The 26,173-nt window shown below is 40.2% G+C and overlaps 1 protein-coding gene across 2 annotated transcripts in view; it reads right to left on the bottom strand.

Annotated features, from left to right (window-relative positions):
- fstl5 (follistatin-like 5) overlaps window positions 1–26,173 on the bottom strand; it is a 279,805-nt gene that overhangs the window by 201,184 nt on the left and 52,448 nt on the right. For both annotated transcript variants that reach the window (XM_074674483.1, XM_074674484.1), the window contains exon 3: window positions 7,478–7,508. In XM_074674483.1, the coding sequence (XP_074530584.1) occupies window positions 7,478–7,508 (31 nt within the window). The remainder of the gene's footprint in view (window positions 1–7,477; window positions 7,509–26,173) is intronic.

Below are 26,173 nucleotides of genomic sequence, written 5' to 3'. Positions count from 1 at the left end.
ATTCTCGTCAATAATTAGCTAAACAACATTTTTTTTAATTTATGAAATTATACATGTAATGCATTTTTTAATTTCTCCAATATTTTAAATTTTTTTAAATATATATATATTTCTTGCAAAAACTTTTTTGAAATCAAAATAAATGCAAAAAAAAATTAAAAAAATTTAAATAAGAAACAAAGTTTCAAAATTTTGTAAAAATTTTTAGGACTTTTAAAAAGTTGCCACAATCAAGCAAAAATATTAAAAGGTCTGCATTTTTTAATTTTTGAAATTTAAGAAATATGCCTAAATTGATGAACCTATTTAGAATTTCATAAATTTCAAAAAAAAAAAAAAACATTAAAGAATTTGGAAAATATGCAAAACATATGCGAAAAATTTTAAAAATTCTGTCAATTTTTTTTTTAATTTTTGGAATGCTAAAATTTATTTTCATTTTTGGAATGTCAAAAATTTGCTACATTTTTTTAACAATTTGACATTATACATTTTTTTTGCAAAAATTCAAAAATTTTCAACTCTTAACATTTGCAAACATTCCTTAATTTTTGAAAGAATACTTTATTGTGATTACATATATTGATAATGTTGCTCAACTCATTTTTTGTTATTTACCAATGTTTTGCAAAAAAAACAAGCATGTATATTAACTTAAAGGAGCTACTTTAAAGGAGTGAAAGAGCCGCAGGATGAAGACCCTTAATGTAGAGGATCATAGGATCACAGTGTAGGAAAATTAAATGTTTTTTACAGGTGAGTTATTGCTAAGCTAGTCCTTAGAAAAGCAGAAAAAGAAACGTAATATAATAAAAAATATTGTGTGATTCGTTTGACGTATCGTCCACTCCTCCATGCGCCCCATGTACAGAAGTTCCCGTCCTCACAGCAGCTTTTGTTTGTTCAGACAACTTTTTTACTGCATGTTATCGCTTCCTGTCTTCCTCCCTCTCTCCTCCAGCTCCCTCATCCATTAGAGGTAAAAATACCAGAAGAAAAAAAGGAAACGTTTAAAAAATACATCCACAGGTGAACAGAAAACAACAGCAACTCAGTCTGAGCCTCCCATTTACAGCCCCTATCAGGCAGAAGACATCCGTCATAACAGCCTCGGCTGACATGTCGTACGAGTAATGAGGACGCTGAGATTATCTGAGAAGCTGCATTAGGTGTTTCGTATGGCGAAAACAGGCTATTTATACAGGAAAATCACATTTCAGTGGCAGCCCAAGGTCTGGATCCCGCCGCATAACAAGCTGTGTGAGCGTGGCACATGCTCTCTCTGGGTCTCCAATTACACACCGCCTGATAAACGGGCGGCATTTTTCAGCCTTTGTCTCTGTCGCGCTCACATTCAGAGCCTTTATTGGCAGCTCATCCCACAGATCTATAATTATTATTTCTTTTTGTCTGTGGTCTCCCTGACTGGAGGAATGTAATGTCTATTCATCTGTTATCTTAACGGCCTGTTCAGGGCTGCAGCTCTCATCAGGTGAAGGATTGGGCGGGTGTTACCTGGACGGGTCTCTGGATAATCACAGCGTGGAAATAATGAAGTGTCTGAATATGAAACCAAAGACCAAGGGTGTTCAACCTGTGGCTCTGGAGCCTCATGCGGCCCTTTGGCTCCTCTGCAGTGTCTCCTTGTAGCTTTAAAATAATATCATTGAAATAAAGAATAGTTATTTTTCTTCCAGAGGGTATTGATGATTAAAGACACTGACACTAAATAAAATCCTGTGTTAACATTTAGTTGAACTAAATCTTCATCCCATCTGTCAATAAAGCCTTTTTAATTCTGTGTGGATGGATTCATTTAACTGTTTAATATACATGTTTGATTTGTGGCAAGACATTAGCAAACAACAAAAATGATAAGTTTAGCAATATAATCAAATTCAAGTATCCTTTCAAAATTTTAAATTTTGCCCTTTTTTGTGAATGTTTTCAAATTTAAGTTTTTTTTATTAATTTTTTTTATTTTATTTTAATTTAATTTATTTTATTTATTTTAAAATTTTAGCAATTTTTTACATTTGTTTAATTATTGATGAATTTTGATATTTCAAATATTTTCACTGTGTGGATGGATTCATTTAACGACAATGTGCCGGCTTACTATCCATGCTTTATATGTGGCAAGATATACGCAAACAACAAAATAATGAGTTAAATATGATCGATTTGTGAATCCAACTTGAGTATTTCAAATTTTTTAGATTTTTTTTAAAGTTAATAAATTGCCTTTATTATTGAAATATCAATCTTTTGCATATTTTTCAACATTTCATTTTTCTTTTATTTTTGCACATGTATTACATTTCTAAAATTTTGTAAAATATTCAAATAAAAAATGAAACTTTTAAAAATTTTTTACAATTTCTGAAGATTTTCAAAGCTTTGATATTTTGCATTTTTTGATCTTCCTTTTTTTAATCCCAAACTTTTATATATTTGCATTTTTGGTATATATTTGCATTTTTATTTATTTGCATTTTATATATTTGCATTTTTTAATATATTTTTACATTTTTTATTTATTTGTTTTTTTTTAAGATTTGCTTATGTATTAAAAATATAAAAATGACATCACAGGTATATTTTTATTAATTAAAAAAAAATACCAGTAATTTTTGAGCAGATTGAAACTCTCTTTAGAATTTCATAAACTTTGTCTTTGTTGTGAAGATAAAGTAGATTTTTTGGCTCCTGAATGATTTTATTCCAGGTGAGCTGAGGAAAAATGGCTCCTATCAAAGTAAAGGTTGCAGAGACACCAGTCCTGGTGTTAAGGGCGTTTGTAAAGTATGTGCTGCAAAATACAAATACTCTGACAGCAGCCTTGAATGTTAGGAAGTCTAACACAAAGTTTTAACAGCCCAGGTCAAATAAACTCAACCCTCCTGACTCTGATCCAGAGATTCCTCCTCACCATCTTCAGATAACTCCATCGTTGCTCTTTGTCCAGCTTCTCATTGTTTTCTCTCATTTTGGCTCCTGAGCGTCCACTCCAAATGTCAATGGCTTTGCAGCTTGTAAGACTAAAGTTTAATGCTGAATTGACCTCGGTTGCCCAATAATAAGGCGCCCCCGATGTACAGTGTGGATGCTTGAATAATTTATGATTTTCTGCACAGTCTGCTCGCCTTCTCGTTATCAGGGCTGGAAATGAGCTGGCTGAAAACTCGCCAAAGTGAGATCGGCCTCTCGGCTTACAGAACATGGCGCATTAAAGTGAATCACAGCAGACAGCTGGGGCCGCCCTTTATGGTAATGCACCCTCTACAATTACGGCTTCGACCTTCCCGCTGAAGAAAAATGGGGAGACGTCTATTTAGCGGCCCTTTCAAACACTTAGTGGCAGACATGTTGGGCAGCAGGAGCACCTTTCGCCTGACATTGACTCTGTTTGGAGGAGACGCAGGAGGCATTAAACAGGTGACAGGTAGACGGATGAGAAGCATCTGTCAAACAGCGAGAGGAGCACGCCGCGTTTCTGCTTCCACGCCAGCTTGTGCCGCACCAGGAGACGAAGCTGGTCGGTGATAACGGGGACTCCACCTGCTGCTGATGGCGTTCTGTGATAATTCATTTAAAGTGATGTTTCTGAAACGACAGCGGTCAAAGTTTCCATCACAGTTTCCAGAGTTCAGCTTAGTCAACCCAAAGTCAAAGCAGTTAGAAACTAGAGCTGCATCGATTAGATCAGTTATTCCATCCATCGTTTCACCATTAATGAAGTCATTGAAGAAGAAATGCTGCGTGCTCTGCACTTTTCCTGTAGCTCTCCTCTTATTACAAGTCTAAACAAACATCATACTCTGAGTTCATTAGCCTGGTTAATGCACGTTCATTCACATTGGCCTCTGCTGACCCTCCTTTCTCCATTTCCAACCAAAAACGTCCATCAGTGAAAAGTCAAACAATAACCACGTTCTTAATACAGATCATTTCCCTTTAAATAAATGCTTAAAAGTAGAATTTTGTCTGATTCAAAGTCTAAATATTTATAAATCAGCATACGAAGTGAAGTGCGGTAAAGCAGCTGATTTTTCTGGCCACACCTGAACTCAACATTTCACGTTTCCTGAGGGACACAGCGGCACAGAGATACCAGCAGAGCCTAAATGTTAACAGGCTGCCACATTTACTGAACAATGGAGGTAAGAAAACAGACTTCAGCAGGTTTTAAATGAAGGAAATGGGACACAGCCAAACATTAACTTCTGACTGAGAAAGACTTTTAAAACTCTTTGTCCTCTAACTGGCAGAAAACTGGGAGTAACAACCGGCTTAGATGAAATATAAGAAAAGTAAATCAACAAGCAGGGAATCTGTTGGCTTTTCTGTTTCTCAAAGAGAGAGTTAAGTCCAGAGAAATTTAGAGGGAAAAAACAATTTTAGAAAAAATACAAAAATCAAAGGAAAAAAAAAAAAAATATATATATATATATATATATATATATATATATATATATATATATATATATATATATATATATATATATATAAGACAAATGAAAAAAAAAAGAAAAAGAAAAAAAAATATGAATCAAGAGAAATTTTGAGGGAAAAAATAGAAAAATTCAGAAAAATTAAAGCACTTAAACTAAAATTTTGGAGAAAATTAAAAAAAATAAAAAATAAAAAAAAATGAGAGAAAAAGAGACAAATTAAGAGGAAAAAAAGTGACACATTTAGGGGGAAAAATGCCACAAAAGGAAATTAGAGGAAAGAAGAAGAAAAGACAAATTTAAAGAAATTAGGGAGAAAAGACAAATTTAGAGCAAATACCAAAATCCAATAAAATTAAAAAAAAATTTATGAAAATAATTAGGGTGACTGACAATTCAGTCATGTGACTCCTGGATCCTCTGAGCACTTTTAGTGGCTAGTAGCTATCAGCTATCAGCTATCAGCCACCGTCTGTCACACACTGTCATAAAGATGTGACTTTTAACCAGGCGTGTGTTTGTTTAGGAAGAAACAAACAAGTCGACTTTTTACCAGATAGAACCCCACAAGGTAACAGGAAGAGTTACGTGGTGCTGTTGTTTGAAACCTGACAACAAGCTAACTTTGTCAGTTTGTAGCGTAGTTTATCAGCTGCTATATTTCTCTCTCCTCACAGCCCGGTGCTCTGAGTCTGTAACGTGTAACGTTAGTGAATCCTGGTTCTGTCCTACCAGAGCTCATCTACCAACTCCAACCTCACCAAGCAGAGCTAACGTAACCTGGCTCTTCATTTTATTGATAGACTCTCAAGTTTGAACAGACCACTGCAGAATAACTGCTGACTGTGGGTTGGAGGTAACATTGGCACTAACAACCTGGGTTTTAGACTTTAGCTCATGTTTTAGCCTTTAGCCCCGGTTTTAGCCTTTAACTAGATTAATAACCTTTAGCCAGTGTCTTAGCCTTTAGCCCATGTTTTAGCTTTTAACTCCTGTTTTAGTCTCTAGCCTGTAGTTTAGCCTGTGTTACAGCTTTTAGCTTTTCTTTTAGCCTTTAGCCTGGGTTTTAGCCTTTAGCTTGTGTTTAAGCCATTACCTCATGTTTTAGCCCTTAGCCTATGCCTTAGGCTTTAGCCAGTGTTTAAGCCCTTAGCCTGTGTCTTAGCCTTTAGCCCGTGGTTTAGCCTGTAGCTAGTTTTGTAGCTCTCAGCTCCTGTTTTAACCTGCACCCTTTGTTTTAGCTTTTGGCTTTACTTTGATCCTTTAAGTCCTTTTTTAGCTATTAGCTCATTTTCAGCCCTTAGCCCATGTTTTAGCCTTTAGCTTGTGTTAAAGCTTTTAGCTCCTGATTTAGCCTCTAGCCTGTATTTTATCCTGTGTTTTGGCCTGTAGCTCGTCTTTTAGCTTTTAGCCTGGTTTTTAGCCTTTAGCTTGTGATTGAGCCCTTAGCACATGTTTCAGCCTTTAGCCAGTGTTTTAGCTTTTGGCTTGTGTTTTAGCTTTCCACTCCTTTTTTTACTTGCTAGCTAGTGTTTTAGCTTTGCTCTTTTAGCTGTTAGCCTTTAGCTTGTGCTCTATCTCTCTCCTGTTTCTCTTTCTTCTGCTCTTCTGTCCTTTTTCTGTCTGACAGTTAGGCTCCAGTGTCCAGAAAAAGAAAAACACAGATCTCTCTTCTCTCTGATAAACTTCATCAGCCGGCGTGGTGTTGTCATGGAGACTTAGACGTGCTGTAAATCAATCTGTTCTTGCTCGACCCGATCAGGAAGCAGAGAAGTAGCATTTAGGAATAACCTTAATTAGCGCTGATTATCTCATTTTAAAATGTGGATTAAACAAACCATGATTAATGAATTAGCACAACTTTTGCCAATCACCAAATATAATTTTGATATAATCTTTAGTATCCTGTCAGAGGTTATTGAGTTTTTGTGTTTCTTGACTCCATCACAGAAATACTGAGCGACTAACGTGTGTTGATTCCTGAAACTTCACCCTGAGAAATGTTTCCATCTCAGCTGAGAGCTGAACCCGTCTCTTCGCTCCTTCAGGTATAGTTTGTAACAAAGGGAGAATATAATTCCTCCTCTTTTCATGCATTGGAAAGCTTGTGAGTCACTTCAGGCATTTTGTTCATTTTCTCCAAACTTCATAAAGCCGACAGAGGAAGAATATGAAATCACAGCAGAACCAAAGTGATGCTGAGGGGCTTGTTCTGTGATGCTCTGAAGTATTAAACTCTCCCTGAAATCTCTGTTTCTGATTCACAGTGACGCAGCGAACACTGCACAAAGCTCCGCCACCGATGATGGAAACGTGTTTGTTTCAGCTGCAGGAAGAGGAGCAGGCTGACAGGAAGTAGATCCTCTGAGGCTTTGTGTAAAAACATCTATACAGGTCTGAGCTCTTCTTCACTTCCTGTTTGACTTCCTCACGTCCCTGTGGACCAGGACGTACACAGCACCATGCATAATTTAAGACTTTCTCTTACAGGAGGATACAGATGCTGTAAGGTGGCCTGATCCACATCATCTCCACGCTCTGCTCGGGCTGGTCGTGACTCACATTCAGAAACGTCTGAACAGCGTGGATCTTCAGTCCCGCTGCTGTTTGAGTGCACAGTGAAATGTTTGCTTCTATCCACGGCGTTAAAGTAGCAGGATGTGCAAACCAGCGACAATCACGGCAGCGTGTGTTTGCACCTGAGCACGCCGGGTGATTATCTGCTGAGATCTTCGTAGTGAGCCAAACAAACTGGTTGGAAGCGTAGGTGATGGAGTGCTGTGCCCTTAATGGGTTCTCAAGTGGGAATATTTTTCAGAAAGCTGCTCTCTGCATCTGGTGTTTTCTATTAAACTATTCAGCAGATAAATCCTCCACAGAATGGGCAGGACACAGATCCCACAGCAGATGTGCCGTAGCCACGCCGCGGCCTCCATCAGACTACAGCGCTACACTTAACCTGCGTGACGCACAGAGCTGGGCGCGCTCAGAAAGGGAGGAGGAAATAAAAAATGGAGACTCACCCTTTATCCTCAGGCTCTCAGGGATCCCATCCTGTGGAGACAGAGAAAAGCAGAGATCAGCGTCTGAACCAAGCAGCTGAGAGCCGTGTTTCACACAAAGATGTTATTTTACCAAGCAGCAAACACACCACAAAACTTTAACGGCTAACGTCACATTGGTCGATGACTTCCTGTCAGGAGTTATCACTGAAACTTTGTAGCTCGTGACCACTTCCTTTAAGAAACTGCAGCCTGACTGTGCATTCACACCAAAAGAGGCAAAAGTGGCGAGCACGCCGGAAGTTAATCCATTTTCAATGAGAGCCCAGGGTCCTAAACGGGTAAAGTTTGTCCTGAGCGGCTAAAGCAGCTAAAGCGGCTAAAGCAGCTAAAGTGTCTTCAGCGGCTAAAGCGGCTACAGCAGCTAAAGCGGCTAAAGAGACCAGAGTGTCCTTAGCGGCTAAAGCAGCTAAAGCTGCTAAAGAGACTGGAGTGTCCTGAGCGGCTAAAGCGGCTAAAGCAGCCAAAGTGTCCTGAGCGGCTAAAGCCACTGAAGCGTCCTGAGCGGCTAAAGTAACTAAAGCGTCCTGAGCAGCTAAAGTAACTAAAGCGTCCTGAGCAGCTAAAGTAACTAAAGCGTCCTGAGCGGCTAAAGTAACTAAAGCGTCCTGAGCAGCTAAAGTAACTAAAGCGTCCTGAGCAGCTAAAGTAACTAAAGCGTCCTGAGCAGCTAAAGTAACTAAAGCGTCCTGAGCAGCTAAAGTAACTAAAGTGTCCTGAGCGGCTAAAGCCACTGAAGCGTCCTGAGCGGCTAAAGTAACTAAAGCGTCCTGAGCAGCTAAAGTAACTAAAGTGTCCTGAGCGGCTAAAGCCACTGAAGCGTCCTGAGCGGCTAAAGCAACAAGAGCGTCCTGAGCAACTAAAGCAGCCAGAAAGTCCTGAGCTGCTAGAGTGGCTAAAGCGGCTAAATCGGCTAAAGTGGCCATAGCATCCTGAGCAGCTAAAGCGGCTAAAGCGGCTAAAGCGTCCTGAGCAGCTAAAGCGGCTAAAGCGACCAGAGTGTCCTGAGCGGCTAAAGCGACCAAAGCATCTTGGGCGGTTAAATCGTCCTTGGTGGCTAAAGCGTCTTGAGAGGCCATAGCATCCTGAGCAGCTAAAGCGGCTAAAGCGGCTAAAGCGTCCTGAGCAGCTAAAGCGGCTAAAGCGACCAGAGTGTCCTGAGCGGCTAAAGCGACCAAAGCATCTTGGGCGGTTAAATCGTCCTTGGTGGCTAAAGCGTCTTGAGAGGCCATAGCATCCTGAGCAGCTAACGCGGCTTAAGCGGCTAAAGCGGCTAAAGAGACCAGAGTGTCCTGAGTGGCTAAAGCGGCTAAAGCGGATAAAGCATCCTGAAAGACGTAGCCTAGCCTAGCATGCTAGCATTTCTTGTCTATCTGAATGAGAAGACACCAGGGCTCCAGACTAACTTTTTTCACCAACGATCTGAGGTTTAGGCCGGGGGGGGCAGGTTACTTTTATTATCAAAGAGTCTCCTCTGGATCCTTCTGGATCCTTCTGGATCCTTCCGTGGGTGGCTTCGTACCGGACTCTGCGCCAGGATCTGAACGGATGCTGGTGACCTGGTTTTCACTTCCTGTTTTGGGCGACCTTTTTTCTTCCTTGAGGATTTATCTTTATTTCTTGTGGATTAACGTTGTTTTGCGTTTCGGACTTAAGAGGACCAGAAAAAAACAGGATTTAAGGAGCGTTTAAAATAGTGTGAAGAAGGACAGCTTGTATTTTTTCATAGTTGGGAACTTTTTCATGATTTTGGTTTATGAACATTGAGATTATTGTTTTGTTTTGGAATGGGGGAATATACTCGGGCTGTGCAGGGGTTTGATTTATTGATTAAAGATTAACATTGAGTCCGGGAGAATTATTGGTTGTTTTTCCTTAAATTGTATTAATTTAAGTGTCCTTTATTCCTGGTGGGCAGAGGTGTTTTCACCCCTGAAAGAATCCCCTGCTGTATTATAACTCTGACTGGAGGACGGTCTGCTCGTTACACCAGCTGGTGACTGATTAGACGGTGATTTTGCCTCTTTTGGTGTGAACGCACAGTAACTTGGTCTGATTCATCATGGGGAGCTGTACTCAGAGCCGTCAGGGTAACCGTATCACTGTAAAACCACATGTTGACAAAAAGCACACGCCTAATGTTCCTCCTGCTTCCATTTTTCCACCAGTCAGACTTCATGGTGTAATACTCTGTTTGTTTTCATGTTTAATACGCTCATAACAAATATAAAGATTTAAAGGCTAATTTTCCCAGCAGCCGTTGTTCTCCACCGTGTTACAGAACCAAGAAATATCAGCAGCCGCTCTGTTCCCCCATCCAAACATTACTTAACCAGCTCGGGAACGTTTTGGCTGGAAAGGAAAGAAGCAGCAGTAAGAAAACCTGAACCACCCAGGCTCTAAATCTGAGCGCTCATCCAGCTCACATTATCCAGCTGTCAGGGAGCAACTGCTGCTCCCAGCGCCGGGTCGGGGCGGCCTCCTGAGACGGGTCAGGACGTTCATCACCCACAGAGAGGAGAGGGTTAGGGTTTCTCCCCGACAGATACTCAAGTTTCAGACATCGATGCTGAGAGTCGCGGCTTCACAGCTTCTTTTACAGGTTAGCTTCATTTTGCTTTCAGCATCTGTCATCTACGTGGTTTGGTCTGGTTGAACTTTGACCCAGAAAATAAGAACACCAACCCTGAAGGACATGGACTAGTTCCTTTCCTGTATTTATTTTCTTTTTCTAACCTACTGAAGCACTCATTCGACTCAGGAAAACCACACTGTTCACTCTGCTTCATTCAAAGTCTCAGTTTCACATTTATTGTTCGATAATGAATTAGCAGGACTGACAGAGTCCAGAGATCCAGGAGCTCATGCTGGGCTGTAAAACCTCAGACCTCTGTCTGGTGTTAGCTCTGTTAGCCATGTCTGTGAATAGCATGATGCTACTCTGCCCTCAGGTATTTCCTCTGTTGCTGGGTTAGCACAGCTAGCTCGTCCATCTTATAGGAGATAGATCTTATGTTCCCAATAACGATGGATGGAAGGACAGGTCCATGTCGTCACTTCTTAGCTCACACCTGAGAACCAGCACGTCATCCTCACCTCCTTCTCCTCACCTTGTGGGGAAACATCTGGCCTAGCACCAGTTAGCATTGACATGCTACAGGCTGCTAACAGCTGATTTCACATGTAAACAATGCAGCCATGGTTACATGTAGGATCTCCAGACAAACACAGGAGAAAAGTAGTAAAAATTTCACTGAAGACACAAAAAGTTTGGTGTCCACGACCAACAAATGAACCATACAAAGTGATGATCCACTCCACATACAAAGATGATGAAAAAGAGACGAAAAAATTACAAGAAACGGACAAAGAAGAGAGAGCTGCTGCAACAGGCAGCCACAACCAACAGGACGGCGCCTAGCACAGGTTTCCGAGACGAATCAATGTTGCAAAATTTGATGGGATCAAACTTACTACAAGACGCTAAAGATGCAATTGAGTCATATGTATTAGTACCTTATATATATATATATATATATATATATATATATATATATATATATATATATATATATATATATATATATATATATATATATAATTTGATCATTAACTAACATTATTGTTATTGCTATTATTTGAAATATTGCGATTATTATTATTAATATTAACAGAATTATCGCTTTCACTACATATATTTTAATTTCCGCTAGCATTACAAAACTTCTGTCATTACTGGGATTGTTTTCTTTCTTTTTAATTTTTTTTGTAGTTTTTTTTATTGATAAACTTACTTGTCTTTTTTGTTTCTTTTTCCTAAGTAATCTTTGCCATTGGGTTAAGTTGATTACCACAACTAGGTTAAGGGATGGGTACTTAATTAGGTACTTTTATAGGTACTGACCAAATTCAGTCAAAAGTACCGGGTATCACCTAAAATCAAAAGGTTCCATGTTCAGGTACCTGAACGCATCCTTGTGTATTAGAGTAGGAGATTTTCAACGCTGGACATGAACACAGCATTACAAGGTTATAAACTGAAGAATAAATATGGTTAATTGAAAAAAAAAAAATAAATTTATAATGAAAAAGATTTATATTTTTTTTACCACATAAACACAAAAAGCATCAAAATTTGGTACCATTGAGTACTGATATGGATTGCCAGGTACTGGGTTTCGACTAGTGCTGCACGATTTGGGGAAAAGGTGCGATTTGCGATTAGGTGGACAATATTGCGATTGTGCTTGGGATTTAATAAAAAAAGTTGTGTCATGATGAGTCTACAGACTTGCTTGGTCATCATGGAGAAAAATCTGAATTGCATGTGCTGACATTGTGATTGCGATAATCGTGCAGCCCTAGTTTCAACACCATATTGTTTCAAATTTGAAAGGTTCCCATCCCAACCCTTTCATCGATCTTTGTCACTGTCTTTAATCGTTGCACGATAAAAACAACAAAAGAAAAACAAAACAAAACAAATAAAACATCTGTTTTAAAGAGCCCGTAAAGATGACTGAAGGCTGGTGATGCTAGCTCTGCTGAAGGCTAAACTCAACGTATCAATCTGTAATTATTTATTATCACATTCAGTATTCTTCCTCAAATCAAAAATAGCCGAACTGTACCTTTAAATACAGTCATTCAGGCAAACGAGTCTCATCGCTCTGGAGTCAGTAGGTTTTAAATCACTGCTGTTTAATGCATGTATAGTTGTATAGTGGAGCTGCTTGTAGTGATGCTGTTATCAGGACGACTATTCTGAGAGCGGCTCTCCACAAACCATGAATACAGAGAAAGAGGTATAAATATTTGATTTCTCGACAGAGGAATCTGCATAGCTCATCCCTCTTGTTCTGCTGCTGAAAATGCAGACTCTCTCCACCAGCTTCAGCGCCGTGCTCTTATGAAGAGGATGCATTATGCAACAGGTCCACAGTCAATAAAGCACGCTGGTCCCCGGCTGCCTGCTGAAAATAGACGATTACCCAATTCCTGGTTTGCACACAGAGCTGCACACTGTGTGTTTTCTCTGAGACGCTGGATTCAGGGAAAATCAACAGACGATCCACAACGTTCAGAGTAATTACAACACAGGATCTCATTGGTTAATGATTTACTGTAAAATCACTCAGATCAGTTAGCGTGTTCAGGCTGCTTCACTGCAGCACCAAGAGCCGTGCACATATTGTCATGCTCGTACTTTCATTATGACTCTACTGAGTTGCTTCATTTGCATTAATAACTGCTGTTGCTAATGAGACCCTCATCAGAGCAAAGAACACCCACACGAGCAATTAGTGACTCTTAACAAGTCCTGAGCTGACCACGGAGATTTCTGAGGCAACCAGGCTGCTGTTTAATACCACTTTTACTGTTCATGAAAGCAACAACAAAACCGTATAATTTCAATTAAACAGGAGAGGGAGCACACACCGAGACAAAACTGCCTGGAAAATGTCAGAGATACCGTCATGTTTCAACAGGAAACATTATACCAGGGAAAATGAAGAGAAACTGGAAACTGAAACAAAAAATCAGTCATCAAAACTGATCCCAACCGTCTCTGGTACCACAGCTCAGAGCGGCTGAGATACGGCGTCTGCAGCGACGCAGCAGCAGAAGTAGGACGGTCGTTACCTGACAATTGATGCCTTTCCTTGGAAACTGTATTGAATGTAGCAGAGACATCATAAATCTCTCTAACTGCCAAAAACTACAGTCCTACTGGGCTTCAGAGATTGATAGTGAAACCCTTATTGAGACTTTGTAACGATCCCAGTCTCCGGGTGTTGTCAAAACCTCACAATGAATCACACGTCTGAGGGTCAAAACTCGATTTCCAGTAATGACGACGCAGAAAAGATGACGCAAGATCGTTCGTAAGAGCGCCGCCTAGTATTTGTCAAATGATCATTAGTCCGTCAATTCAATTGATTTGGAGAAAAATGACTCAAACGTGGGTTGTAATGTTGAGTTACTCTTTGAGAAGTGTAAATAAAACAGCACAGGATGGTTTAAAGTATGAGAAATGAAGTTAGATGGGATAGTTGTTTGGATTGGAGGTATGCATGAAGGTTTCTGCATCTGTGCTTTTTGGCCACAGACATTAGCCCAGTTTCCACCAAGTGGTTCAGTTTGGTTTGTCTCGGTACGGCACACATTTTACGGCGCTTTCACTGAATAATCTAAGTTTAACTCCTCCTGATCCATTTTTATGCTTATCCCTATTTTTACACTTTTTATCATTACTCTATTTTACACTATTATCATTATTATTATTTATTTTTATTTTTATTTATTTATTTGTTTATTTATGTATTATTTTATTTATTTGTTATTTTTATTTATTTGTTATTTTTATTTATTTGTTATTTTTATTTATTTGTTATTTTTATTTATTTATTTATTTATTTATTTATTTATTTATTTTATTATTATTTTTTATTGTTTTATTTATTTGTTTTATTTTGATGTTCTAGTCAGGATACAGACTTATTTTACTTCACATGATCTATTTAATCTCTACTGTTTTATTCCCTCAGTTTTAGCTTCTATATCTTTTATCACATTCTACTATTTTAGTCCCTCGGTTTTCCAGTGTTTCCTCATACCTTTGTTCCTTTGTTTTGTTTTTATCCTCTGTAAGGCACTTCGTGTTGCACAGTTGCATGAAAAGTGCCATATAAATTAAATAAATAATAAGGTTTAAAGTTTAATCCTTTGACAGATTCCCAAACAACTGAGATGTACCGTCCCACTTCTTGGTTCCCTTCTGTTGGGGTGCCCAGACTAAACTGACCCCAGTAGGTGGAGCTAGAAACTCTGCAGTCTGTTGATTGGCTGAAAGAATGGTCACTTCCTGTGTGACAGCAGCTGCTGTATTTCTCCTGGTGGCTCACAGCCTTCTCTGAAACAAAGTTTGATTGTTCTGTGTAACAAAGAAGACGAGTTGCTGCATGTCTTCATTGTTGCTCTTTGTTTACTGTGTCACGTTTTTCTTCTTCGTTGGATTTATTAGCGGGGTGCACTGTGTGACGCTCAAGGGGAAACATCTGGTTAGTTAAAATGAAGCCTATGCAGACATGCTAAAAGTCGCTGTTTGTTGAGAATCTGCTTGAGTCTGATTGCAGAAAGACCGTAAATCACGTACACATAAAGCCATAAAAGCAGACGTTTACAGCATTAAAACAGTGTTGGGCAGTAACGTCACTGCTAATAGCATTGTTACTAGTTTAACTACATTTTTCAGTAACGACGAGGTAGTGTCGTTGTTTACAAAAAGAAACAACGCAAAACGCAAAAGTTACATTAAATATTTTAAAATGATTCCTATTGATTTGCTTGAAGCGGAGCTGTCTCCTGCAGTCTCATCTCACACTTGTAAGGATCAGACTGTGACACCATCTCCAAACGCTGCTATGTCTGTTTTTTTACTTCAAACTAACATACATTTTACCAATGTGTTCAAATTTTTAAGACTTTTGAAATTTGTATTTAAGACTTTTTAATGCCAATTCAGGCCTTATTTTTAGAATTATGAATTCAATGCCTTTTAAGACTTTTCAAGGATCTGCAGGAACCCTGAGGTTTTATGTCACGTTTAACGATGATTGACAGCTGACGTTCTCGTGTATTTTTTTCAGGGATTGTAAAATATGTCTGGAGGTAGAGTCAGGAAGTGATTAGACTCTTAAAAGAAAAAATATATATATTTATTTTTGTCACCCAGCTCCACTCAGATTTTCCCAGAATCCCTCACAGTCTCTACTGCACAGACTCTGGCTGCCAATAGCTGCACCTGTGACGGAGGAATTTTGGCTTCAAAACCGTACGATGATAAATGGCGGAGCCACGCTGTCCACTCTGTATACAGGCTATGGTGGAAACACAAACAGGATCAGGTTTTACTGATCCAAACCGGACCACTTGGTGGAAACAGAGTGTGATGATGGCACAGATGGTTTCCAGTTTCTCAATCAGCCTCAGCATCACCTATAATCTGACCTGACTGTACTTCTTTAATTTGAAATTATTTCACAGACATCTGTTTTTTTTCTTCTTAGAAATAAAAACTTGTTTCCTAATCACAGGAGGGTAAAAAAAAAAGAAGCCCCCTCTGGAGAAGTTTCCAGAAGCCAGCGTGCCGGGCCAGGAAACACACCTGTGGATCGGTGACATTCTCCATATCCCCACCCTCTGGAAGAGCTGACATTTAGACTCTCACTACAGGTAGGGGAGGTATTAAACAGGCTTTATTTGCATATGGCAGCCAGCGTTCACACTCCATTTGTTTGAGGAGCGTGATTTCCCCCGGGGCGGCTGGCGGGCCCGTCTCTGCCGCCCTGACACCCCGGGGACGGAGGAGCACCCAGCCGTACAACCTGTGGTCTATCTACCTGTGTCACGGCTAACCGGCTGACCGCCCACACCCCTCCGTCTCCCTCCGTCTCTGCTTTATCTCCCTGCCTCCCCTCCCTGCCTCCCCCTCCCGTACCACCTCCTGCTTCTCATCTCCTTCTCCCACTTCAGATCTGACATCTCTCCCTCCTCCACACCATCAACCTCCGAGTACTCTTCAGCTGGAAACAGAAAAGTGCAAATTGTAACACAGCAGCCTGACGAGGAGAGGAACATACAGTACAGTACGGTGCTCTGACAGATTCATCTTTAGATGCTGTTTGGATAGACGGTGGAAGATAAGAAACTACACCGAGTGAATCACCACGTTCATCGTTTTTCAGCGAGATAAAAACAGGAAATGATGGACAGGAAGAAAATAAACTGACAGATGTAGAAATGTTATCTGTTACAGAAGAGTTTGGAGAAAGTCAGACACAAAGTCAAGATAAAAAAAGATAAAAACTCTGAATTAAAAAAAGGTTTATGTGTTTGCTTAGCTAAATGAAAGTGCAGGTGTTTTTAAAGGGCCTGACCATGTGACCCCGTTAATTTAGGGTGACGAGTCAGATTATTACAGATGAAGGATTTGTAGAGGAGAAATTTCAGTTAATAAAATATAAAAATATATAATATCATTCTGTTCATTCAGCAATGTGGCGTTTCTATGCAGATGTGTAGCTCTTTCTAGATCCATCTGTCTGTCACCATGGCAACCAGCTCACACAGAAAGAGGGCTAGCTCAAAGTTCAGTTCACACCAGTTAAAATGAACTAGTCCATGTTCATTTTTCTCATCAAGTCGTCTACGCTCTGGAACAAAGAATTTCCAGCTCCCCCCATCCCACAGCCAAATCGACGGCATAAATCCTCAACTGCATCAGCACTCCACAAGATTTACTCACTAATAACTCCTTTTTTTTAATTTAATTTAACTGTTAAGACCGTATGAGGAAGAAAAACCTTAAAGGGAGCTGTAAGGAATCGATAGTGTTATTCCAGGATAAAGACTCCATTTCCCATGAACACTTTCACCCACTGTGGAAAGGGTGCAATGAGTGAAATCTGAGCTTTTTGTCATGGTTTGGGGTTTTCTTGTGTCCCAGGTGTGTTTTTGTGTATCTTGAGTTTCTTGGTTAGTCTCATTGATTCTTGTCATGTGTTTTCTGTGTTTTCTGTTTTTGTCTATAGCTCCTGTTCCTTGTGGTTCTGGTTCGGGTCTTGTCATGTGTGGGTCTTTTTTATGTTTATTCTTAGTGTCTCTGTGCTTTGGATCTATCTTGTCTCCAGCTGTTTTCCAAACGGTCTACTACAGACTATATGTGCATATGAGCAAAAGAAGTAGGTAGAATGTAGTCTGTAGTAGGTGCTACATTCTACCTACTGCTTTTGCTTGTCGTATGTAGTCTGACTGTTCTGTTGGGTCTGTTTGGTAGTTCACTACTCTAGTTTTAAGTTTCAGAAGCTGAGCTATAGCTGATGTTTTTTTTCTTCTTCTTTTTGCCTTTAATATAAATGTACATAAGCTATGTGCAGATCTCGGCCTTTTAGCTATTTTGTCAATCCTATCAAACAGTATCATCATTCTTAATTTCTAATCTTAGACTAAAAGTGAATAAATGAATGAATGACTGAATGCTTTATTTCGAACATGTGAACATAATACAAAAAGAAAAAAAAGAAAATCAAAAGGGAAACAAACAAATGAAAACACAAAAAATAAATAGTACTAGAGAAAGAAACACACACACACACAAAACAAAAAACAAAAAAACAACCAGGGAAAAAAACAACAGCAACAAAAAAAGAAAAAAAGTTGTATCATTGATTTAAAATAAATCTGGATTCTTATTTTTATAGCTGTAAAAAAAACTTCCATATAATCCATGTATGGTTAAAAAAGGGTTAGTTGTACATGGGCTTTAATGAATTTGTAGAAGTAAACTCCTCTTTTACAACCAGAAGTGATGAGATTCACAGGTGTTTCTTTAGCATCACTTCACTTCTATCTCACGGACCATCTCACGTTAGTGTTGTTGTATTGTAGTTGTAGTGCTGACTCATTCCAGTAGATGGCAGTAATTCACCAAAACCTGTCACCCACAAACAGCGTTGGTGCCATGCATTGTGGGAAACAGTTTGTCAGATAGACTGGTTTGTTGAGAGAAATTTTTCTGGATCAGTCGGGCATCTGGGGTTTTTAGTTTACTGCAGATTTTGCAAGTTTTTGCGTACTGACTACTACAGACAGAATTAGGCCTAAAATAGTCGGCACTGCTGGTGTAAAAGGCGGTTTGGAAAACAGCCTCTGTCTTTAGTTTCCTTTTGTTTCCTTCAGGATTGATTGTCCCTCGTGTGTGTCACCTGTGTCCCGTTTCACACCTGTGATCTAGACATGACACAAACTAAACCAAAACCAAAGAAACAAGAAACACTAAAAATACGAATACGAATAACTCAGATAATCACAAGAATCACAAAGTAAGAAAACACACGAGACACAAGAAAATCCAAAACCAAACCATGACAGTTTTTTTCTAAAATTACTTTACTGTTGTGCCTTTCTTTCGAAAGCTGCAGACGACTTTTTAGGTAACATGACGGTAGTTTGTAAAACTGACATACAACACAGATTAACTAATTAAGATAACCAAGAATCAAACGTCATAAAAATGTGGACGTATCTTTCTCAGATTATATGATTCTTCTGAATAAAATGAGAAAAATTCAAGCAGTAAAGTCTGTTTGGTTGAACTGGTTTTTACTGGAATTCACTTCCTGTCCTTGTGTTTTGTAAAGTGCTGATGAGCTGAAACGCAGAGTGGTTTTTCTAAAGGAGGCTGCAGCAGGAGGACGAGGGTTTTCTGTCACGACGCTGACCAAACAGGCTGAACTATGATTGTAGAGACAGAAGATGAAAGTTAAAAAGGAGGAGAGTCGTTCTGTCTGACTCTCATTGTTTACGACCCGACAGCTGGACGACGGCCTGGCTCTGACATCGTTCATAAGCTCCTCCTCATCAGATTAGTCTCCAAACTTTAAGTCTTTACCAACAGAGGATGCAGCTCTGATTAAACTGTGTTTTCAGAGCTTACAGAGCTCTGTTCCTGTTTCTTTCCATTATTTAAAGCTGGTCTTTCCCTCAGTCCTGGACCCAGCTGGATCTGGACGCCATGCTCCATGTTTTATTGACACAAACGGAAACAGAGCCGGTCTCACAGAGCCGGTCTCTGGTGAGTTTCTTTATCAAAGCGTGACTTTTAGCTGTGTTGCCGATATCGCAGCAGAAGACAGAGGAGCGTGAAGCCGAGCAGAGCGGGAAAAACACCGCTCGCCGTTAGCGGGGACATTGACATCTTGTTATTGTTATAGCAGATTGGCTCCACACCGCGCCGGCCTCTTCAAACCCCCGTGGAGACGGCAGAGGAGCCGGTTACCTCGGCCCCGGGCTGGCTGCCATTTGAAAGCAGACAGCTCATCAAGATGAGTGACACGAGCCGGGGCTTAGAGCGACCGTCTGAGGAGGAGGAGGAGGAGGAGGAGGAGGAGGAGGAGGAGGAGGAGGAGGAAATAACACAGAGAGAAGTTACGTTCATCCAAACCCCGTGGCTTTATCAGCGGCTGCTTCTCTCCACCGCCGTCACTCATCCTCGTTATTTCTCCCACTTCCTGTCTGTGCATCTCATCTCGTTTGCCCCTCCCCCTCCCGCTGGTCCACTCTGCTTATCCCCGTTAATCTAGATTTGCCATGTGGCCGAGCCAGCGCGGGGTGGACGGGCGTTTGCACACAGTTGTCCTTGCCTCCATTTTGTTTGTCCTGACAGAGCAGCTCGGCGTCCCAGAGACGAACTCTCTGATCGATTTCACCGATCACACACGGAGCTCTACCGCTCTGAGAGAAATCCCCGTTAGTGTAAGACATGACGGTTTGGCGGCTCGGTCCTGTGTCCTCTTCCTGACCCCCTGTGGAGGATCGCTCCGTGAATATCTGGAACAACACCAGGGGAATTATGGGTAGAGCATGTGACCTGCTGTTTATGGCCCAGTGGCTCCTGATGATTGAAGTCTCTGAGCTTCAGAGGTCACATGTGATCCTGTTACCCCCATCAAACGCCGTCCTTCAGATCAGGAGGGAAGTCAGAGCGTTAACACGACCTCCGAGGTCTGACAGCAGGTGACGGGGGCTCAGGAGACACTCCGGACATTTCTGTAAAACAATGGAGTCCTAAGGTTTTCTCTGTGATGTTTAAACGTGCATTTTTACTTAGTTTCCTTTGGTACCAGGAAGGTTAGAGCAGAGGTTTTTGTGTAATGAAGGAAAAATCTGTAGGTTGATCCTCCAGTCCATCACTGTCATCACTCAACCATTCATTAATCACATACAGCGCCTGCAGTTCACCTCCTGTCCAGATGGTGGCGAGCATGCAGAATGAACTAGGTGTTGTGTTGTCATGTTGTCACAGGTTGTTGCTAACAGGGAGCTTCAGATCTGTGGGGTTGATGTGTTGGGGCACATCAGTGACTGATACGGCTCTGAGACCGCCTCTCTCGTACATCACGACCACACACTCCAGGATTTCCCATAGTCTGTATATAGAGTGAACAGCGTGGCTCCACCATTTATCATTGTACGGTTTTGAAGCCAAAATTCCTCCGTCACAGGCGAGAGTCTAATCACTTCCTGACTCTACCTCCAGGCATATTTTACAATCCCTGAAAAAAATACACGAGAACGTCAGCTGTCCATCATCGTTAAACGTGAAGTAAAACCTTGTTTTTAACCTTGTATAACTAATGAAAACGAAACTTTTCAGAAAAAAGAGGACTCGAATACAAGACAGCCAAATGATATCTTCAAATCACCACAACAATCAGACGTGAGAAACATTTCTACCAGGTGGATTAATTTTTTAAAGTTTGACCACAGCCCATCTGGAATGACTGGGGAGATGGAGTTTTGACCTATACTGCAGCCAGCCACCAGGGGGAGCAGTTTTTGTGGAGACCTCACTTCGAGCCGAGCAAGAGGACGTCCATTTTTTTTACAGTCTATAGGATTTCCTCCCAGTGAGGCAGGTTCTGGCAGGATCAGGAAACCCGTCTTTTCCCGACAGTGGCGCCAACTGTTCATGACTTCCCAGGGTGAAAAGTTTCCAGACTTTAAAACGCCGACTGAACCAGCAGAGGTCATTCCAGTCTGTAGCGTAGCAGCAGTCTTCGTAAAATCAAAACAGTGGCGTGAAGTCAGCGATCTGAGGCACAGACAGAAAACCTGATGCTGATCTCTTCTGCCGCGCCCTCGCTTCATGACCTCCATCACGCCAAAATGAGCATCTGCTTAAAGTCCACGCACCCCAGGAGAAAGTTTGAGCTCAGATAAACCAGGGTACAAAAAAAAGATGGCTAAAAACTTCACTTGATACTTATTTTAAAAACTACTCTGAGTCATTGCAGTTTAATTAAAAAAGTGCCTCACGCTATGAGAGCTTTTTTATTTTTTTATTTTTTATTTATCCATATTTTTTTTTTTTTTTTGCAAAACGTTTTATTTTCTATTTTGGCCAATTAGCAACAGAGTTGACCTGCATAATTAATGTTACAAGTTGTATCTGAGTCGCTTTTTGTGATGACATGCTAATAAAAAAATATTTTTAAGACCCTGTCTTTTAAAATGACAAACAAGTAAAATATCTAGCAAACATCTGACTCATCTGACACGTCTGTTTGGAAAAAAAAATCAAAACACAAGTTGCTAGCTGCGTTTCCATCACACTTTTCCGCAGAATAAAAGCAATATATCTGAAGTTTCCATCAAAAACATTTTCGCCCTGTCGGTGTTTCCATGACGACCAGAATTGATGCCGATTCTTGGCATGTTTTTATTCGCTGCTCAAACTGTCGGCCGTGATCACGCTAACTCAAAACAGGCACGAAACAAAACAAAGTAAAAAAGGTGTTTTCATTGCACTTTTGCGAGAAACTTCAATATCGAAACTTCTGAAAAACCACCTCATGAGAGGGTAAAAACTTTTTATCGAAATTTGAGAGGTTTTATAAAAGTGTGGTGTTTCCATGACCATTTTTTATTGTGATTTTTTACTTTTTGAGCAATTCTAGGTGTAATGGAAACACAGCTTTTACATTTCTCCAGCTTTGTCCACTTTCTCTACCCTGCTGAGGTTTGTCACTGTCAAAGGTGTTTCCACCTGGTGCTCCCAGCCCAGGTCGGCTCCAAATCTCTAGCCAGACTCTTCTCCTCTGTTGTCCCTAAATGGTGAATGAATTACCTAACTCTATACGATCCACAGAGTCCCTTTCTACTTTGAAGACTGATCTGTTCAGGGAACACTCAGACCTTAATCTGAGCCTGCTCCTCTCTGTCCTCAGGGGGGGGATTTTTATCCTACGATTGAACTCGTCAGTATCAGAATTTGACGCTCTCAGTTTGTTGGTACAGATCCTGAATAAGTCAAACCTGAGTGTAATTAAAAACCTGATGTAAACTTTCTGCAGTGATTGTCTCCATCCTGAAACTGTGGCGACTCTCTAACCTTTAGAAATTACAGCACAACGACCCGTCGCCGCTCTGACTCTCGGCGTGTCTCCTCTCCTCTCTCTGGATTTCTCATTTTGAAACAACTCGTCTTTAACGCCGCTCACTCAGCTGTATTGACAGGCGGATGACCCCGGCGTCCCTGCAATCTCGCCAAGGGCGGAGAAAAATTCTCAGAGCAACAAAAGGCCGCTGACACATCTTGGAAAAGGGCTGGTGATGTGGCCGTTTTGCCGTCTGACAGGCGGAGAGATGAGCAGAGTCTAACTCCGTCCTCTCAGGATGGATGGTAACGCTATGCAGATGCTGTAATGACGCTCCTCTGCAATGTAATCAAAGCGCCCGGCACATTAATTTCATCAGAGTGCGAAAGCACATACATCATTTTTGTAGCTTCTTGTCAAGTTCCCGCTACATGTGGATATACATTACTTTAATTATTAAAGTCATTCAGCTTCCAAAACAGGCTCATAAAAAGGGAGGGAGATGGTTTAACAAGAGATCACTCAGGTTGGTACAAAGAGGATAAACACAACCTTCAAAACTCTGTAAAACAGGCTGAAGCTTCATTCATTCAGAGCAAAACGTGGAAACGAGGAAAGAAGATGAAGTAAGTGATAAAAACTGTGACGCAAGTCTAAATGAAACACAAAGAGCCTCTACAGCTAAAACACACTGAGCCAGAGACATGAGCTGCTGTAGCTGCTGCTATAGGTGGACCAACCAAACATTAAAGTTTAAATTAGATAAAAACAGAAGGATTCACTTCATTTGATATTTTTTTAGCCCAGAGCAAAAATCTGAATGTGAAAAAAGGTTTCAGATCAGTCAGGTTTTCCTATCACACACTGTGATCCTCAAACAGCACAGAGAGAGAAAGTTGCTGTAGCTCCACTGATGCTCTGAGGTAATATCAGTTTCTCAGTGTGAGATTTTAAATGAAGCAAATGTTATAAACACACAGCAGGAGCACTGAATACACACACTGTCCCTTTAACTGTCCTCCATGATAAACACCGCCACCATCTGCGCCAGCGTTCAGCCTTTGAGCAGGAGCAGAGACGTCCTGCTGTGATAGACCTGCAGGTAAGAAGCTGCAGAGCCACAGACCAGACCTGAACGGCCTCAGAGGGAACGTGGGCCTCAGACTGGACTGAGGAAACCATCGATACAAGGTGTCGACTTAGCGTCTGAGTTTCCAGATCCAGTTATTGAATTAGATTTGTGCCAAAAAGAATCAAACAAAAAAAGAATTAAATTGCAAACAACAAAAAAATGGAGAGGTATAATCTAGCTCAAGCAAAAAATGTATTTGCTGCATTCAAAATATTTGTGTATCTGTAAATAATTAGCCTCTTACTTTTTTTAATCAGAGTTCTTTTAAGCCATATTTTCTGCAACTTAACAAAAAAACATCCAGCGTATTTTAGAAGAAAACAAACAAACCTAAAAGATCCTGACTTCTTTTTTTCTTTTTTTTTTTGGTTGGCATGTCGTCATCCTTAAGTGTCACCCATTTCAATCAATCAAACTTTATTTGTACAGCACTTTTCATACAGGACTTTGTAATACAAAGTGCTTTACAAAAAAAATAAATACATAAAATAAAATAAAAAAATAAAATGAACAAGAAGTGAAATAAATAGCAGATAATTGCATAATTGAATAAAAAATAATTAAAATTAACTAAGAACAAATGAATAAATAATTAAATTAATAAATAGAAAGATAAATAAATAAATAAATAAAAAGATGAAAAAATAGATAAATAAATAAATAAATAAATACATGAAATTACTAGAAGGTAAGATAAGTAAATGTGTAAATACATGAATAAAATAATAAAATAATATTAATAATTTAAAATAAAAGTTGGATAAATAATACGGTAAAATGAGAAAGTGTAACTTCAGGTGTTCTGAAATGTAGAAATAAAACAAAATTAAAGGGTTAAAACAAATTCAATCAGCCAAAAGCCAGATTAAAAAGGTAGTTCTTGAGTTTTCTTTTTAAAAGCTCCTTTGACAGAGAAGATATAACTTCTGAGTCACGGTGATCGGAGAAATTAAACGATAAAATCAAAATCAGCCATTTGCCTGTAATTCAACGTTCCTTTATGTGATTGATATTATCAGAGGGAATACTGAAAAACTAATGGGTTTTCATTTGTCTCTTCATTTTAAAAAGGAAAAAAAATGCAAAACCAACCATTATTATTATAATTATTATTATTATTTTTATTTTTTTTTAATTCATAACTGAATATCAATTGAATGATTGAACGTCTGATACACGGATTAAAAGATTTCCTGAACTTTTTTGATTTTAAACCGCTGGTTTACTGTCGCTCAGACTATCTGAAGTGTGTCAGCAAAAACTAGTCAGCCAATGAGGACGCATTCCTCACAAAGCCCCACCCCCTCCAGAGGTTTGTGCAAAAATCACAATGAAAAAGTCTGATCAGTGAGAAACAAAGACTGAACTGTTAACAAAAGAACTGATGACACAATTTACACAATTACACAAATATTTTGATTGCAACTCACACACTTTTTGCTTGAGTCTGATTATATCTCTCAATTTTTTATTTTTTTGTTTGATCCTTTTTGGCACAAATCTACTTCCATAGCTCCCAGTCCAACTCAGCGTTTGTGTGGTTGACGATCCACGCAGGCATCAGATCGTAGCTCAGAGGACTTCAACACTCTGCTGCTAACATCTCAACAGCTCACATCCAGGAGTTCAGGAGGCCGGGGAGGCTGCAGGGTCATAAATCCTGATCTGGATCCTTCAGATGCTCCACCCCTCGTTTTATCCAAAGGTCTTTAAACTAAAGTCTGTCTGTGAGCAAAAACTACCTCTCACTGAGATTCACTGCGGCACAGCGCCATCGTTTAGTTTGATCTGAGTCATAAATAAAGATCTCTAGAAACTTCTCTGAGATCATTCAAACACGAGTCTCCTCCAACGCTGGAGTCCAACGTTTCCATTTTTACTCTGAGGGAATGAGACTTCAGACAGGACGGTTTCTGACACTTTCATGTTTCAGCTCCACCTGCTGATACACAAACACCTCATCCATCCTCCAAACCCTGCACCTAAAGGTGTGTGTGTGTGTGTGAGTGTGTGTGTGTGTGGAGAGAGAGAGACACCCTTATCCTTCAGACTTCAGAGCTCCTGCTTTACAAGGTGAAACTGAGAAAGTGAAATCTCTGGTGCTTATTTCTCCGGGCCTCGGCTCAGCCCAGGTTGTGTAGGATCTGGAGCCGGGTGCAAAGTATTGACAAAACAATGGTTCAGCGGCACGCTGCACAAAGAGATAAGGTTAATAAAAACGGCGTGTGTTCCTTTAAGGCTGAGAGCGGGCGCCGTCCAGCAGCTGAACGCTTCGCCTCGCTCCCCCTCTGCGTATAAAGCATCCCGGCCTGGCAGAAGTGCTTCCTCTGCACTTTACAGAGATCACATTACAGGATTTTTGGATATTGAACTTTAAATCTCTTAACTTCACACACACACACAGCGTTTCCGTCTCCTGAGCAGCTGAGACCTGCAGCCTGTGCTTCCACAAAGCATCTCTGTGATTAAATCTTGTTCAAAGGTCAAAATGTGTTTGACCACCGTGTCCCTGTAACAGCTTTGCATCGCCCCTGGCTCCACTACAAACTCTGATGGCGTCCAATGACATTCCCACCATCTGTTCCC

The sequence above is a fragment of the Halichoeres trimaculatus genome, unplaced genomic scaffold (genome assembly GCF_033239565.1).
Source record: "Halichoeres trimaculatus isolate MK-OKI-2021-1 unplaced genomic scaffold, fHalTri1.1 fHalTri1_scaffold_7, whole genome shotgun sequence".
Taxonomy (NCBI): domain Eukaryota; kingdom Metazoa; phylum Chordata; class Actinopteri; order Labriformes; family Labridae; genus Halichoeres; species Halichoeres trimaculatus.
Note: the sequence above shows the minus strand (reverse complement) of the source record. Positions and strands in the feature narration are given on the sequence as shown.